The sequence below is a fragment of the Psittacula echo genome, assembly GCF_963264785.1.
Source record: "Psittacula echo genome assembly, chromosome: 1".
NCBI classification, from domain to species: Eukaryota; Metazoa; Chordata; class Aves; order Psittaciformes; family Psittacidae; genus Psittacula; species Psittacula echo.
The window spans coordinates 17,784,932-17,802,221 of record NC_137735.1 but is presented as its reverse complement, the minus strand read 5'-3'; the positions used below and the strand labels follow the sequence as shown (position 1 = coordinate 17,802,221).

General features: G+C 39.4%; 1 protein-coding gene across 2 annotated transcripts in view; it reads right to left on the bottom strand.

Moving 5' to 3' along the window:
• The window catches only part of SLIT2 (slit guidance ligand 2), a gene marked incomplete at both ends in the record, with an annotated part of 277,057 nt that extends 276,837 nt beyond the window's left edge, over nt 1-220 (bottom strand). For both annotated transcript variants that reach the window (XM_080616785.1, XM_080616786.1), the window contains one exon: nt 45-220. In XM_080616785.1, coding sequence (XP_080472911.1) covers nt 45-220 — 176 coding nt within the window. The remainder of the gene's footprint in view (nt 1-44) is intronic.
• Between the last annotated feature and the right edge of the window lie 17,070 nt (nt 221-17,290).

Sequence of the window (17,290 nt, the reverse complement as noted above, 5' to 3'; positions counted from 1 at the left end):
AGGGAACGAGGGGCGCTCGCCGCCGCCCCAGCAGGGTTACTTACAGCCTCTCGGTGTTGCGGGGGATGTTCCTCGGGACCCCGCGCAGCGCCAGCCCGTGACAGTCCACGGTGCTCCCAGAGCAGGAGCACTGCGCCGGGCACGGCTGCAGCACCACCTCGCCCGCCATCGCCAGCAGCAGCCCCAAGGACAGGGTGAGCTTCCCCCAGGCGCACATCATCACCTCCCGCTGCCGCCCGGTCGGGGCCCGCTGGCCTCGGCCCCGGGGAGGCGCGGGGCGCGCCGCCCTCCTCCTCGCCGCGGGGAACACTCGGCAACTTTCAGGGTGCAAAGAAAGCGAAGTCCCTTCTATCCAAAGCCAAGCCAAGTAAAACAACCCCGGCAAAGTGAGGTGGGTGGCACGGATCCGCAGCTGAAGGCAACTTCGCTGGGAGGGGGGCCGGGCCCGGGCCCTCCCTCTAGCCCTTCGGGTGGCGGGGAGAGGCGGCACTTGGGTCTCGCCTTCGCACGCTCCCAGCGAGGGCGAAGCGGCGGACTTGGGCTAGCTCCGTATCTTCTTCCTCGCGCCTTTCAAAGCCTTGTCTCTCCTCTGAGCTCCCGGCTAAAGGCCGCGAAGCACCGTTCGCCCGAGCGGCGTGGTTTCTGCGCTGCCCGCCCAGCGCAGCAGTCGCTCCCACGCGCGTCCCCCGTCGCGGGCCGCTCACAGCCCCACGGGGGGCGGCGGCGGGACTGACACCGCGCACACACCGCCCTGTCAGAGGCGCCTCAGCAAATCATACCCCTCTCGCAGGCATTCATCAAACTGTCTCACGAAGAAGGAGGGAGGGGAATTAAAAAAGTCAAACACACGAGATGATGTTGGGCTTGGCTTTCCACCCCCGGCGCCCCCTCCTGCTGTAAGCTCCCAAGCCAAGTTTAGCAGGAAAGGGCTGGTCCTAGAGCACGATAATAATAAGCAGTCGAGAAGTGATTCGTTGCCCTTCTGGAAGGGAGTTCATCCACGACCTCCTTCTCCTCAGTGACAGATCACAGCTATAGATCCTCCTGTGATCCCGGCAGCACGGTGAAACAGGCCGGAGAACAGATGATGCGGCGAGAGTCGGGGGTGTGAAGGAGGCGTTATTCTGCTCCCCGTGGTCTCCCAGATACTGTGGCTTTGCTGCGGCAAAGGCACCTGATCGGAAAGGTAGGAACTGTTCAGTCCTTCCAGGTGAGGTCAGTTCAGCAGCTCCTAAGCTTGCTGCAGGAATGGGAGCAACTTTCCTCTTCTCTCAGAGCTCACCGGGGCACAGCGCCTCGGGAAGGGTTTGCGCCCCTTCCCCTGATCCCACCGGTGCACCTGAGCTGCCAGTGCTGGTGCCGAACAGTCCTGCCCGGCCCTCGGCTCCCTGGCGGCGGCTCTCCTCCGGCGCAGAGGGAAACGGCAGAGAGGGCGCGAGGAAGCGGGAGAACGGAGACGACACGCCGGCTCCTTCCCTCGCACCCCAAGTCTCTCCGAATGAACAATAGAATGGCACCGCCGTACGCAGGCCGGCTCTCCTCTGCTGCAAGGTGCCAGCCGCCGCCCGCGGAAAGTGCTCCCCGAGCGCGGTCTCTCGCACAACCGCCGCCGGCACCCAGCCGAGCGCTCTCTTCCGCCCGACCCAGCGCGGCGCCTCTCGTCCCGCTCCCACGGAGCCAGGAGCGCCCCACGCGCCGCCCTATATAGGGCCGGCGGGGCCGCGCCTCCCCGGCCCCGCCCGCAGCGCCCCGCGCCGCTCTCACTGGCTGCGCCGCCGCCCGCCCCAGCCGCCCCGGCCCGGCCACCGCGGGGGGCGGGGGGCTGAGCCGCGGCGCCAACAATGAATGAAAGTTGGGGGAGAGGCGGGGAGGTAGGTCCGTGTGTGTGCCCCCATCCCGGGAGTTGTTGCGCGGACTTTCCCACGCAGCCCTGGCCTGCGGGTGTCAAGCGCCCGCGAAGGAGAACGGAGAGGAGGGGCCGCGGCTGTGTTTGCGTGGGTTTTGCCGGGGGGTTTGAAGGGGGACGCTGAAACGTCGCCTGCTGCACTTGTATATACCTCTGACGTCTCACCGAGGGTCTGATCCGGTTTGTGCAGCAGCCCCTACAGAGGGAGAAAGACGGTTTTCTTGGCGTTTTCTTCGTTTGCAGTCTTAGTGCGAAACACACCAGAATCTTTAACAAATTATTTTCGAAAATAAGATGGACAAGTGTTATACCATACGGTAAGGTATGTAGAGTAGTAACACCGCTGTGCTCGTTTAGAAAACATCTTCCATTCACAAAAAATTGTATTCTAAATACAACGTTCCTGATAAAATTTCCCAAAGTGTTGTTTACTGTCAGTGCGTCTTTAACATTTTTTAGAAAATACTGAGTTCATCAGCCTCTTAACTAAATTTTAACTGGTTTTCATTTTCTTTCATTATGCATTTGGTTCCATGCAAAATATAATCTTGAGACTCCAGTGATAGGTGAAAGTGATTTGTCTTTCATAGATGGCAACCCCCAGCAGGGATGACTAAGCCTTCAGCAAGGTGTAATTTGGAAATGCTCATGGGAGTCTATAGTTTCTCCTATATGGCTGGGTCCAGCTAAGTCTCTTCATCCCTGGGGTCTCTGCTGCACAATCCCCACAAGAGGCTTACTGTCTCTTTTTGCCTGTGACCAAGAAGACAAAGACTGTTTTCAGAATGCTAGTCTAGTTCCGAGCTAATTTGCTGAAGTGGAAGCCAGCAAAGTTACTCCTGACTTCTCTTATCCTAGAATGTGAGCCAAACTGAAATTTGCTAAAAATGTTCATATCTACAGAAAACTTATTTTTTGATCCATATGTTGGACACCATCCAGTAAACATGATTGTTGCACTGTTTTCAGATGCTGGTAATGGCATCTTTGGTCTTGCAGAGACTCAGATATATTGCATTTTTTCAGACTGATGCAGGAAGAATTCAGTGACTGTAAGGGGAATACATGAGCTTCCTTATATAAATGCCTTTCACTCTTTTCTCCTGTGTTACTGGTTTAGGTCTTTACAAAGTATTTCAAAAGGATTTTGCAAGTTTCTAGCAAGCAACACGATAGGACAAAAAACAAACAAACAAACAAACAAACAAACAAAAAAAACCCAAAACAAAAAAACAAACAAAAAAACCCCACCTTAATCTAACATACTGCTTTCATGCCTTTACTGAAATTCTTTATCTTATAACTCCAGGCAGACAAACTTAGAAAATACAAATGTTAACCATTCAGTATATTTTGATATTTGTTTGAAGTAGCAGCAATATGCCTAGTGCTGCAGAAGACAAAGAGAAGAAATAATTAATCTTCTTAATATAGTAATTCTCAGGAAATCTGAATCAATTCTGAAAGCGTTAATTGTTGCTAAACTGCTCTGTGCAGACCTGATTCAAAATCCAAACTGGTCTTAATTTTATATACTTTGTTTTCAAAGGAAAGTATAGTAAGTACAAGCAAGATCAATTTTTATTTCTGTTTGGGAGGTTCATTGATTTTTAACATACCCACCTTTGAAGCATACCTTTCATTCATTCGAATTGATTTTCCCAAGTTTCTTGCCTGCCAGCACATTGAAAGTATTTTTGTGATTTAAACTGTTCAATGGGAGAACTCCCAATGCCTGAAACTATCTGAGCGAGGCCTTCTGTCAGACACGGTGTAGTATCATTGCTGGAGTGTGAACCTTGCCCTGCAGAGTGCCCTGTGACTGCCTCAGTTGCTTGCAGAAGTGATTCTAAGCCACTTCCAAAGTTATGAGGGAAAATATTCCCATAGGGGAAGAAGCTGGGGAAAATTATAACAAAAAGACGTTAAAAAAAGGAATTAGAAACATTCATCAGTGGAAAAACAAAAGATTTGTTATGGCTGTTTCAGAAAATACTGAGAACAGGTAAAAGCAGTTTACTGTTCTCCAGATTTCATTGCACAACATTCCACACTTTGGAGGGAAATCTAAAAGGATGCTCAAAAAGCTACGATCAGAATTGTTATTATAAAGAGATCAAAGTCAATAATAATAGGTAACATCTTCAGAATGAGATCCAGAACATCAAAATAGAAAAACCTGCTACTTAAAACTGAGATTGGTAACAGTAACTATGGCTGACTACAAAGCTCAAAGCTATGTTGATATATCAGCATCACTATAGATTTATAGAGACATATGTTTGAAAGATGATGAATGAAATGACTCATCAATTTGTAAACAACTGAAGGTCAATAAGGTGATACAAAAATGTCCAATGGGGTATATCAAGAAAAACCAGTATAAACTAATCTAGTTTGTTTCTTTGACAAGGTAACTAGCTTCTGTGTAAGGGGAAAGTATGATAGGTGCTGATATTAGCAGATCATTTGCTACCATGCACATTTAAACTCTGATAAGCAATCTACTTAAATGTAGTCAAAATCTAATTTCTGGAATGTGGACACTTAACTGAATAAAAAACCCCAAACCCTATATACAGAATATGATGGATAGTCAGTCAGGGAGTGACTAGACTTTTAAAAAGCTGTTAAAACTGTTATGCCACTGAATGATTCCATTAGTGATTGAAAATTAAGTATAACTACTAACAGATGACACCAGAATGGAAAGGAAAGTAAGGAGTTTGCAAGGCAGAACAACAACTCAAAATTATTTTGATAAACTGGAGAAAACATATGGAATAAGTGAAGCTTGAGGATGACAAGAGAATAACATTGCATTTAGCAAGGAAATTCAAATCTGTAAATGCAAAATGACTAGCTGGTCAGCAGCACTCTAGAGAAGGATATGGAGATGAAAATGTATCACCTGAAGTTTATGATAAAGGCAATTCCATTACAAAAAAGCAAACATCATTCTGATGAGGTATATATTGCATGAGAGAGCTAAGCATTCTTAAGTGCTTACCAATTCCTAAAGCTTCATAAAAGCTTTTGCCAGCTTTTATTGTAGGATAAAGTGTTCTGTTCTGGAGACCATTCCTAAAACATGCTGTAAATATGACAGACTCCAGGGGACAAAGCTAAGAATATAAGTTTCAACAAACATGAGCTATGAAAAAAGTTTCTTAAAAGTGCATTTACCTGGTTTAAAACCAAACAAACAATCAAATAAACCCACCCCCAAAAAACAATCTAGAAAAAGGAAAGACATTATAATACTTCCCCAAATTAAAACATGTTTGTAAGCAATGCAGTGGTCAGTTAATATTCACAACCAGTAAAGTGCTTCATTTTTGGGAAGGAAGGTTTATGAATCAGGAAAACTGGTAGTAATAAAGGCTGTGAAACACGAAAAACAATGTTGGTCTTTGCTTCATCTCTCCCCCTGCACCCCCAAGCCAATTTTTTACTGGAAATTTTAAAACAGATTAAACGCATACTAGATAGGATCTATCAAGATGTACTACATACAGTGTCTGAGTATGGTTAGTTATTAGCTAACTGGCCTTTCAGGTTCTTTTTAGCTATGATTTTCCATGAGCATGAAATAGGTATGTAGCAGTAATACTCATTGTCAAAGAGGACATTTGGCTGTGTATTAGTTGCTTATGATTTATTACTGTAACTACCGTTATTGATGGGCTGTGGTCAATAGTATGAGGTTCAACAAGGCAAAGTGCTGGGTCCTGCATTTGGGTCACAAAAACCCCATGCAGTGCTACAGGCTAGAGGCAGACTGGAAAGCTGCTTGGAAGAAAAGGACCTGGGCGTGCCAATTGATGGAAGTGAACGTGAGGCAGCTTGTACCCTGGCAGCCAAGAAGGCCAACAGCATCCTGGCCTGTATTAGAAATAGTGTAGCCAGCAGGGCCAGGGCAGTGATCATCCCCCTGTACTCAGCACTGGAGAAAATGCCCCTTGAATCCTGTGTTCAGTTCTGGGCCTCTTACTGCAAGACAGACATTGAGTTATCAGAGCATGTCCAGAGAAGTGCAACAAAGCTGGTGAAGGGTCTGGAGCACAAGTGTGATGAGGAATGGCTGAGGGAACTGAGGTTGTTTAGTCTGGAGAAGAGAAGGCTCAGGGGGCACCTTATCTCACTCTACTACTACTTGAAAGGAGGTCGTAGTGGGGTGGGGATCAGTCTCTTCTCCCAGGTAACAAGCTAGAACAAGAGGAAGCAGCCTCAAGCTGCTCCAGGGGAGGTTTAGATTAGATATTAGGAAAAATTTCTTTACCAAGAGGGTGATCAGTCACTGGAACAGGCTGCCCAGGGAAGTGGTGGAATCACTGTCCCTGGAAGTGTTCAGAAACCATGTAGATGAGGCCCTCAGTGACATGGTTTAGTGGTGGTCTTGGCAGTCGTGAGGTAAGGGTTGGACTTGATGATCTTAAAGGTCTTTAACAACCTAGTTGATTCTATGATTCTATGATAATCACATATTTCTAATTTAGGATCATGTAGCACTTCAGTCAGAATTTTGCTTGGAAGTGGAGTAGTACAATAAAAATACGATGCCAACTCCCTGATTTTTCTTTTTTAAGTAGAAATGATGTGTGAAAAGTGGAGGGAAAGCAATACGATTTTTTAAAAACTGGCAGCTAAGTCTTTTTGTCTATCAAGCTAATGTGAAATTTATTGGCTATTTACCTGTAAGGCAGCACAGATCTCATGGAACAAGCAATGCGGAGAAAATGCTAGCATTCACATCAGAACAGAGGAAGAGTTTTGTGCCATGTTCACTGCAAAGAAATCATGAGGACAACATGGGCAACAAGCTGACATCACATACATGATAAAAGAGTGATGGGGAAATAAAAAGCAATAATGAAGAAAAGAAAAAGGATGCTGAAGAAAAATAGAGACATACAGTGAGAACAAAAAGCATGAACATAAGAATGGGGAAGCCATATATTGCATTGCTGAATAAGTGTACAAAGTGAAAAGAAAAAAATACTTTTCTCTAAGAATCTATCAAAACATAGGATATCAAAGGGATAAGTGAAACCCACTGAAACTGTGCTTAGATATTATTTAAATAGTATTCTGCTTTTAATCCTACAGTCTCACTGGGTGAATCTGAGCCTGTATTTTCTGAGCTTTAACTGTTTTGGTGTTGCACAGTGGGCTACAGCCTAAAGAGCAACTTGGAATTGTGTACCCACACAGTATTTTAGCTCAAATAAAATTTTATTAGTTACTAGCTATCTTCTCCATTTGTTAGCTAGCCAAGTTTAGAACAGGTCTGAAATGCCTCCAAATTAAGTACAAGATTAAAGCAAACTAGCTGGCAGGAGTGGGTACAGGTCATGTGTTTGTACAACTTCTCCAAAGGAGCTAGGGATCAAACTTCTTGACTTCTCTGAAACAACACCCATAATAAACATTACAACTGGTAGTAAATATTTCAGAAATGTATCCTTAATCTAAAGCTGAGTGACCTGAGGTTTACTCAATATCAAAGGGACACTATCAAATTTTTAGGGTCATGGATTTCACACATATAAAACCTCTAGGCTCCCACAGAGCCATCTAGAATCTCACAATGTTTTACCAGGAAGTTTGACTGGAAATTCATTTGAAAAATATTCTGGGGTTTAGGAGCCAAAAATGAAAACCTTAAATTACTCCTTTATATTTCTAATGGAATAGAGTGGATTTATTCCAGTTTCTCAAATAAGTAGAACTTCAAATACTCTGTGCAGATCTGTTATATAGAAAGATTCACATTAAAATTTAGGTTTTTATGAAAAATATTTACTATACCTTATATCTAGAAGAAACTGAGGAGGCAGGAAATGTAGGTGTCAGAGCTGGGTAAACAGAATCATATCACACGACCCTGATTGTGCACACTACTTTATTCCAGTTCTATTTGCTTCACTTATGCTTCAATTTCATATGAAAACATGAGTTTATTTCAAGATAGCTAGAATAAATATTGTTTATGCTTCTTAGTATATAAGGAGCTATATGAAAGGCTTTCTAACCAGAAATAGTCATGTGACACTACATACATTGATAAATCTACCTAATATGTATTAAGATGAATTTCCAAAGAATAAACAAATGGCAACCTGGCAGTTAAAGGGATAATGCAAAAAGTGCTTCAGCAGAAAAAAATAACAGAAGATAAACTAGTCTAACGTTGCTAATCTTTTCCCCAAGTTCTTACACAAAAGATAAATCAATTAATTTCATTATTTACTCAAACCCAGATTTAAATGTTTTATAGTCAGTATTTATTATGGTGTATCTTCACATACCAGTAAAAGTCTCATAATTTGTGCTAGCAAAGTCTTTAACCCTTCCAAGTTGCCTCTCAGTTGCTATCAAATGTAGAAAATCCAATAGCTGTTGTACATTCAATACTCCTATGACATAGATTAATGAACACACTATGTTACTTATCTTGCACAGGATGGCACAAGGGACCTTATCCACCTCATGCAGTTTAATGACCTTGTAATTTCAACTAAAAAAAAAAAAAAAATAAGAAAGAAAGAAAGCACTTCTGTAATAATTCTCTGTGTGTAAATTCTTAGGAATTCATGGCAATTTAGTGTAAAAGGGATTATTCAGATTATTGACATTTTGCACAGGACAGAACACTGAAGCTGGTATTTCTGCATGAAAGCTGATTACTTTTGCTAAACTAATCATACCCTTGCAGGGTGGAGGATCTAGTCTCTTACAATCAAAAGTAACCAGGAAAACTTAATCTTTAAACAATTTGGTTTTGCCTTCACTCTGGCTATTTGCAAACAGAAACCTAATTTTCACAGCAAACTTAGTCATGCTACTTTATACTCATTTGTTTCAGTGTTAATGTCTGGCCTTAAATTGTTAAATTGTTATTTTCCTTCCCTGGGGATTGCACCCTGATGTAGTTATAAACAGAGAACATATCCTTTCTCTCAACTTTCATTTTGTCAGGCTCCCTCTGTTGTAACTGAATCTGGGGATAAAACGGCATTACTTCTTGAGATTAACTGTTACCTATTTCATACAATGCAACTCGCAACTTGCTTTCACTGTCATCTAGCAGCAGAGGTAGAACACTTAGTCCTGGCACAAGGGAATCAGCTACAACCATGTTTTGTTTTGTTTTTAAATCTTTCCGTAATGACCTTTCCAAGTTTCTCTCAAATGTTTGTAGAAAAATATTTGTCCCAGTGTAATTGGAAAGGATTTCTCCAGGTTCACCTTGTGGTTGTTAATATAACTTATGGTTGGTTCTCTTAAAGAAAAAAGTCGTGCAAAAGCATGGGCAGTCTTCTTGTCACTTCCCTTTGCCTCTCTGTGAGGGAAAATGGAGCCAGTTCACTGTTGGCCATATCCATAAAACCAGAGCTGCAATGCTTTCTGTTCTTTCCCTGAAGACACTATTCAACACTCCAAAAAGGTAAAAAATCCATTTTGAAATCTTCCAGTACTTATTTCAGTTGAAATAAATCTACACACTAGTCTTGCCATAACCTAACATCACTGGGCATGTCTGTATTTGGGGTTTGTACAGTATATATTTTTTGAGAAAAGAGAAGAAACTTGTGTTTGGGGAGAGGTTTTTTTGGAGAAGGGGAGGAGAGACTGCTTGTAAAATGTCTGAGTTGATAAGGATACTTTGAGTGCTGAGATCTCAAAATTATCTGTCAGTTTTCCTGGAAGAAAAATTGTTATAGTCTGCTTTTGTCTAAGCATACAAAAATATTCTAGCACATATTATTTTTATTATGCATGTGTTCTTTGCTTTTGTTTATCACCACATAGAATGGGATAATGTATTAAAATTGTATCTGATTAGGATTTAAACTATATCAGTCCTAGAGAGAACATTGCTGAATCTTTGTTTCTCAGTTAGTGCTTAAAAATGAGTATGTAAGATCATATTTTTTTCCCAAAAGGAAGTGGTTTCTCTCTGTAGATAACTTAAAAGACATTTTCTAGAGAAATAATATTTAGCTGTAAAATCTGGTAGGTATTTTCAGCTGTGTATATTCTATTCATAAACAAATTTTGACTCATTAGCCACAGCCTTTGAAGAACAGTGGTTTAATCAGAACATGAAATATATTCCTCCTAGTCATGCTGGTGACTCAGTGTTTTCACCAAAATATTTTTGCCTCTCACCTTCCATTGTTTTTGTGTACCTGGCACTTTGCTCTGTTGTCTGAAAACACAATACTCAAGCCATAGGGAAGACTTTATTGTAGAAGCAGTTCCACTAGGAAAGGGTTTTGGAAAGGTGAAGATTCACTAAACAGCAAGAAGACGACCTGCAAATATTTGTTTCAAAACAAGTAACATAAGGATGCACGCTGTTTAATGTTTCCATCTTGGATTACTGAATAGTTTGCATTCAAGAGGAATGAAGCAGACTCAAATGTCCTGCAAAGGACAGCAAGATGCTCAAGAAGGGGACCTGCCAGTCCAGTTTCAACTCTTGTGAAAATTGTGTGAGTATAACATAAAGGATCAAGGTCTTTTTTTTTGTCTATGGTTCCCCCTCCATTATACTCGCTCAATAGAATTGAAAACACTAGAAAACAAAGACTACAGGGGAGAGAAATATATACTTTCATTTTCCAGTAGAAAGGGTAGAAATTGTGATTTGTATTTCTGAATGGTATAGTTTTTAACTACCCAAGTCTCCATTGCTAACTGCATATGTTAAGGGTATGGACTACAAGAATCACTGCAGACTTTGGAATAACACATACTGAAAGCTATTTAGTCTGTCTATATTTCATATCAACATTTTTCTACAGCTGTAGGAAGAATCATTAAGCTAATTCTAAGAAAGGAGAATAGTGTGAAGATGAAAAGAGGCAAGAAGATTTATTCAGACAAACGGTTCTCTCACTGAGAAATGCAGTTTCTGATCACCAAATGGCATTCAGGAATTCAAGATGATTTTATAAACTGCATTGACTGAAATAACAAGTGGTACTTTAGTTGCAAATTTTATTTTAACAAACTCAGACCTAAATATTTTGGTTTTTTCATTCGAAATGTTGATTGGCTGCCTGGGTTTTTTTATTTTATTTTATTTGTTTGTTTGATTTGGGGTTTTGTTTGTTTATTTTTTTTTTTTTAATTTATTTCCTGGTTTTGGTTTGGGGTGGGGGTTTTGTTTTTTTGGGGTTGGGTTTTTGGTTTTTTTTTGGTGGGTTTCTTTTTCTTTGGCTTTTTTTTTTTTTTAAAAAAAAAAAAAGAGAATCAGAAAACAAAATCCTCACACTGATCCAAGTTTTCATGTGAAATATCTTCTCCAGTTTTGATATAGTCTCTGAACTTAAAATTATGAGTCATATAAATCTGGTCTCTGAGGCACCTGCAAGCAGAACCTTTGGATTATATCTGGGATAAGTAAGTAAAGAAGGAAGTTTTTACTGCATTAATGGTGGGAGCTTGTTACAGGCCCCTAGGGTGGAAGTAAAAAATTGGTAAACATCTTAAGCATTACAAGAAAGACTGTGACTGGGAATTGTGTGATTATAGTATAGTTTTCCACTAGTATTTGAAAGAACCAGATATTCCTGAATATTATAGGCAGCAGATTTAATTGTTAAACTATTCCTGAACCACCAAACTATGATTCCAGTGGTTTAGATTGGTTTGCTATTTTATGAAATATTTCTAAAAAATCTTGTAGAATATAACCCCAGCTTGAAAGACTGATACTTTTAAACATGAATCAATAGAAATAAAACCAACTGAGTAAGATCACTTGATAACTTCAGGAAACTTTTTCATGGACCCAGTTTTTCTGAGACCTCTGATTCCTTAAAGAGAAGAAAGATTGAAATTGTTTTAAGTGAACAGCTTTATTTTTATCTGTATTCCAAGGATGTAAGAATGGACAAAGACAGTGGTTTCAGATCCAAACTTATGAATAAGCACCTGAAAAAAATATGACATGAAAACAGAGATGTCTGATTTTAATATGTTTTATAATTCTCAACTAAGAGCAAAATATTTATTCAATAAAAATAAAGAACAGAGAAAACACTGGGGTTCCACTGAGAGTGAGGTGAAACTGTGAGTATATTCTAGACGCAATTTGGGATAAGAAAATGAAGATTATTTAATCCACTCTAAATTGTGACTATTTACAACTTTTAGGTGAGAATGGAGGCTTTAAACAGACTTTCTTCAAAGTATATGTTTCAAAGACTGAGATACTTCTATAGCTCTAAACAAAGGAATAATTTAATTAAAATTTTCAAAGATTCTGTCTTTTTCTGCTAGAAATATAGACAAATCTGATTCCTCTCATGTTAGATTAGAGATCATGGAATAATTTCACTCATCATTTGAAATACTCCAGTGTCCTGATAAAATGGGTACTGTTCACCAGAATTCAGTTATGTAAAACAACGTGTCTCATCTGAAACATATCACTTCCACCAGCCCAGTGGGCCACATACTAAGGCAGAATATTAATTCAATTCTGAGTAAGAGGCTCCTCTTCTGGCTTTCCTGCTAACATGCACAGAATCATAAATATTCTGCAGTTGTCTTTTCAACAAATATGAACATAACTTCATGTAAAGTAGACAAGAAGGGTTTAACAACTTGGAAAGAAATACTTCAGGTTTCTCTTGGTACGTATATAAAGATTATACAATCGAAAGCAAGTACAGCTTAACCATACAGCTTGTTTGCAAAGAAATTCACGTTGTTCAGGGCATCAGTGCAGCATATTTCTGTGCCACATCACGGAAATGTTTGGCTCTCTGTTATCACAGTGTTGAGGAATGAAAAAACTTCACACGTACATTTGAAACAAGAAGAATGTTGTATGAAATAAAAGACATTTTTTTTACTGTGTATAAACAGCAAATTAAGCACTGCAAAGTATTTGCTCCCCTAATACCATTTTGTACCATTTCTGTGAATGCTGACTTCCCCAGAATCAGTATTTAAGCATCTACAAAATAAATAATTCCTTTGATCAGGACTCACCTCATTAGAACAAGAGTGAGACAGACTTGAGAAATTATTTTCAAACTGCTAAGAGTCATGGATTATTTCACCCTCGAAACACCATTTTACATCTTCTCTCAATGTCATTTTGCAACCTCAGCCATGCTAAATAATTTCCTCAAGCTTATAAATGCTGAATTTATATGGCAGTCTTCACCTTGATCCTCCTCTCAGTACCATAACTGCTCCTCTTGCAGGGCCCTGCTGGGTTGTTGTGGTTTCCCTATCCTACTGTGGGTTTTATGTATTTAAACGTGCTGGTTCATGTATTATTAAAGTCTCTCATTGGGGCAGTATTATTGTACAGGAGTGTTGATTTAAAGAGAAGCCTTTCTGAACACACAAATTTACTGTCAGTAGCCGGCACAAGGCAGAACAAAATATTTGACACTTTGTAGTCAATTTGAATGCAACACTCTGACATTCTATCTAGTCAAAAAAAAGCCTCAGTGGGACTCATGAATTACAGATGATCAGTACAGAGGTTAACAGCTGGGGAAAAAAAAAAAAAAAAAAAAAAAAAAAAAAAAAAAAAACACACAAAAACATGCTTACAATCAGCAGTATCAGAATGATCACTTTTTTTTTTTTTTTGTTCAAAGCATAGGCAAAACCTCTAGTGCCTTTGTTACTTCTTGTGATAATAAAAGCAAAGACAGGGCTTCACTTTCAGCATACAAAATAAGTGGTATTTAGTTGACAAACAGTATTTCACTTTTTCCATATTGTTCATTTTACAGTCTCAGCCTCCATGTTGTTTGTATATGTACATAAATCATATCCTATGCTGAAAACAAAATGGTGAATTTCATCCCGAGTTTTTGCACATTTCTTGTTCCTTTAGCGTCTGAGGCATTTCATAAATATTTACAACTTTATGAAAAGCTGTTATTTAATCACCATTCTATATGCACAAAGAAATTATGGTCTGAATAATCTTAGGTGCCTAACTTGAGACGGCTATGATTCAAAGCTTCAGTTGTTAGTATTACACAACTTCTGCTTCATATTGTCTGTACTTGGTTGTAGTCCCACAGGAGACATCACCCACTCTTCCATTTAGAGATTCAGAATCTCAGTGGCCAAGGTTTGCAGCAATTCAGTGTTGTGTGAGGGATAAAAATCAGTTTTTCAATGATTTATCATGTGTGATTCCCATCCAGATTTAGACAGAAGAAGATACATATTCCTGGCATGCCTCTGACAAGGACAGCTCTCACCAAGACTGAAATTCAAGATGACTCTTCAAATCATGGATGACAAAGTTTTTCAAAAGAGATCAAGCTTTGCTACTCCCTCAATAAAAACAAAACAAAACAAAACAAGCTGAAAAAAATTGGGAGGGGGGGGAAGGGGGAAAGGTGGAAAGAAAAAGCTACAACCCAAAATCCTGAACCACTTTGAAAGTGCTCCTAAAAGTGAAGGGTGAAATAGCCCCATAGAGTTTCTGTTTGGTGGCTGGAGTCTGCTGAAGTCTACAGGCAGCGTCAAGCAGACCTTGTAATGATGGGTGGTACCAATAGCACTGCCTGTAATATAAAAAATATAGTCAGTGTTCACTTCCCCTTATAAAGGCAGCAACTTCCAACATGCTATTCCTCAACTAATTATGGTACCCATCTAAATTTCACTCCTATGGAGAAGTGACCTACCTCATTCTCTTTCCAGATGCTCCTGTTTTACTTTTACAAGCTGTCCTGACAGAGGACTCTGGATATTGCTGGGAGGGCAAAAGGGCATCAAATTGCTGAACAGAAGTAAGTAATTAGACTTCAGGTGGAAAAGGATATATAGTGTAAAATAGATCATCTCTTTTGCTTATAAATGTAAATTATCAATTCTTCCTATTGCTTCAAAAAAAATGACATTAAATCCTCAGCTGTCATGACTGATAAGAAAGGAATGACATTAGAAGGACAGAACAACAAAAATAAGAACAAAATGTTGGAAGAAGGAAGAGAAACCAAAGAGGTGGCTGGAAGAGGACATAGGCAATTGTTTTTGGAATCAGGCTTTCCAGCAGAAAAAAATAGCATAGGAACTGATTGCTCAGCTGAGGAACTGACCAGCATGGTGGAAGAAAATAGCTGAGACTAATATTAGGTGGCTGTAGGAGGCTCACTGAACAGGCTGCTCTCCTCCATTAGCTCTCTTTTGGTCTGTTCCAGTTACACTTCATACTGCCTGTTTCAAACAAACCAAAGTTAGCAAACAATCTAAGCAAGTGCTTAAATTCATTTCCTTTCTTCATCTATTAAAGATTACACAACATTGAATAAATATTATGCAACATACTTCTATTTCTCATACTTAAATGTAGTTCTTATCTGCTTGGCTTAACAAGAGTGTTTCAGGGTTTTAACAGAGAAAGATGTAAACTCATAGTAGTCAATTCTTAGCCTCACTGAAGCTAGCAGTGAAACTCTTTTCTTTCATAGGAACAGGATTTCATTAGAGTACTTAGCTTGATTTCTGGCTCTTGTTCATATTCATGTGTATTTGAGACATTTCATTAGTATAGAACTCTCCTATAAAATGATTCTGCAGCAGTAAATTTTCACACTCTTTTAAATGGAAACTTTATAAGAAACTACATTATGCCATAAAATAAACTAAATGAAAAATTATGCATAAAAAGAAATACTAAAATATGGAAAATTGCTAAAACATTTTAATATTTTCAAAACCTTATGAAGACCACAGCATAATTTTCAGCCAAAATATTTCTAGAACTAGCAGCCCATAAGAACCCTGGAACACCCATGTGGAAACATGTTTTTAATTTTGGAGTAAATATTTTTTCATCATACACAGAAGTCTTTTCTTTAAATAGTATAAGACAGCCCAAAATAGGGAGGAAGTTTTTGTTGTGCAATTAAAAATGAATTTTACAGAGCTAAAATTGTACATTTGAAAAGTATAGCATAGAAAGCTTCACTTTCAGAAAGCGAAACCTTTAAAGTGAGGCCTTGGAAAACTTTTAATGTAGGGGTTTCAGTTTTCTAACTACCATTTTTCTGATCATTGTATGTCTGGGCACCTGGAGGCGTGAACTGACTATGGATCTTCAGATACCAGGATTACAAACTCAAGGCAACAAAATGTGGAGACTTACCAGTGTTCTGTGTCACCAGGCATGTCACTGAGAGTAAAGCCACAGAGCATGACAAAGATCTCCCTCAAACTACAAAAGTTTCTTTAAGAAAACTGTTATTTTAACTGAAAGTTATAAGCTGTTCCTCATCAATGCTCTCCTGCTGCAGCTGCAGAAAACATTGGTATCAGCTTTCAGCACTTTGTGCATATTCTGTGTGAGGAGGACAAATTAGAAGTCTTAAAGACAAAACTTAGTTTCCAGAAATTAAATTCAGCATCAGAACAAGAAATGCTGGTAATAGTCTCTTCTCGTGTTTTTAGCTTCAAAAACATAAAAGAACAGCACCTATTTCACACATCCTTCCTGTCATTAGTCTTCTGTACTCTGTATGTATTCATACATGGGTATGAAAAGGCATCTTTCTGTGTTTTCACAGCCCTGAAAACTGGCATTTTCTATCCATGCAACAAGTAAAGTAAATCAATCAATACTATAAATATTATCCCCAAGCAGCAATATCAATTGCTAAATCTTATTTTTCATCTTTCAGATGATCTGATTTCTATGCCATGCCTTTACTAGGGGGCAAAATGACATGTTTCTTATTTTATATGTTTTCTCTGCACATGTGGGGTGCTATGTTGGTTTCTATGATAAGAATGTTTTGTCACAAGTTTCCCAGCTATATGCTGGAAGAGGCTCAAAGAAAGTTAACAATAGTGATTAAGAATACGAAAAAATGTACATGAAGAACAGTTGAAAAGATTGCCTACATAGAAAATAGTACATAAAAAGGCTATAATAAAGTAGAAAAAAAATAAGTACTGTGAAGAAAGGTAGACTGGGAACTTCTTTTTTAGTATAAGAAAATAGCATATTCAACTGAAGTTGACAGATTAAAAATCAATGAGAAGTATTTTTGTATAGTTGTTCACCAGCACTATTAGTCACAGAAAGTTCGAAGAATGAGCAAAATTGAAAACTCATCACATATTTACATATGTATTTCAAAATTGTCCAGAATAAAACTTAACATCATAATTTTGGAAGATATTTCTCCAACTGTAGATCACATCTATTTCATACAGGCTCACATTTACCTTCAGCTGAATTTTGCTGAATGTTTTGTCAATAAACAAAACAGAGCAGTGATGAAGACAAAATATGATCTAAACTCTCTTGGCCTAATCTAGCACAGCTTTTCCTTTTTATGCCTACTGTTGTCAATAGGTGAGGTGTCAGAATAGTAAGTT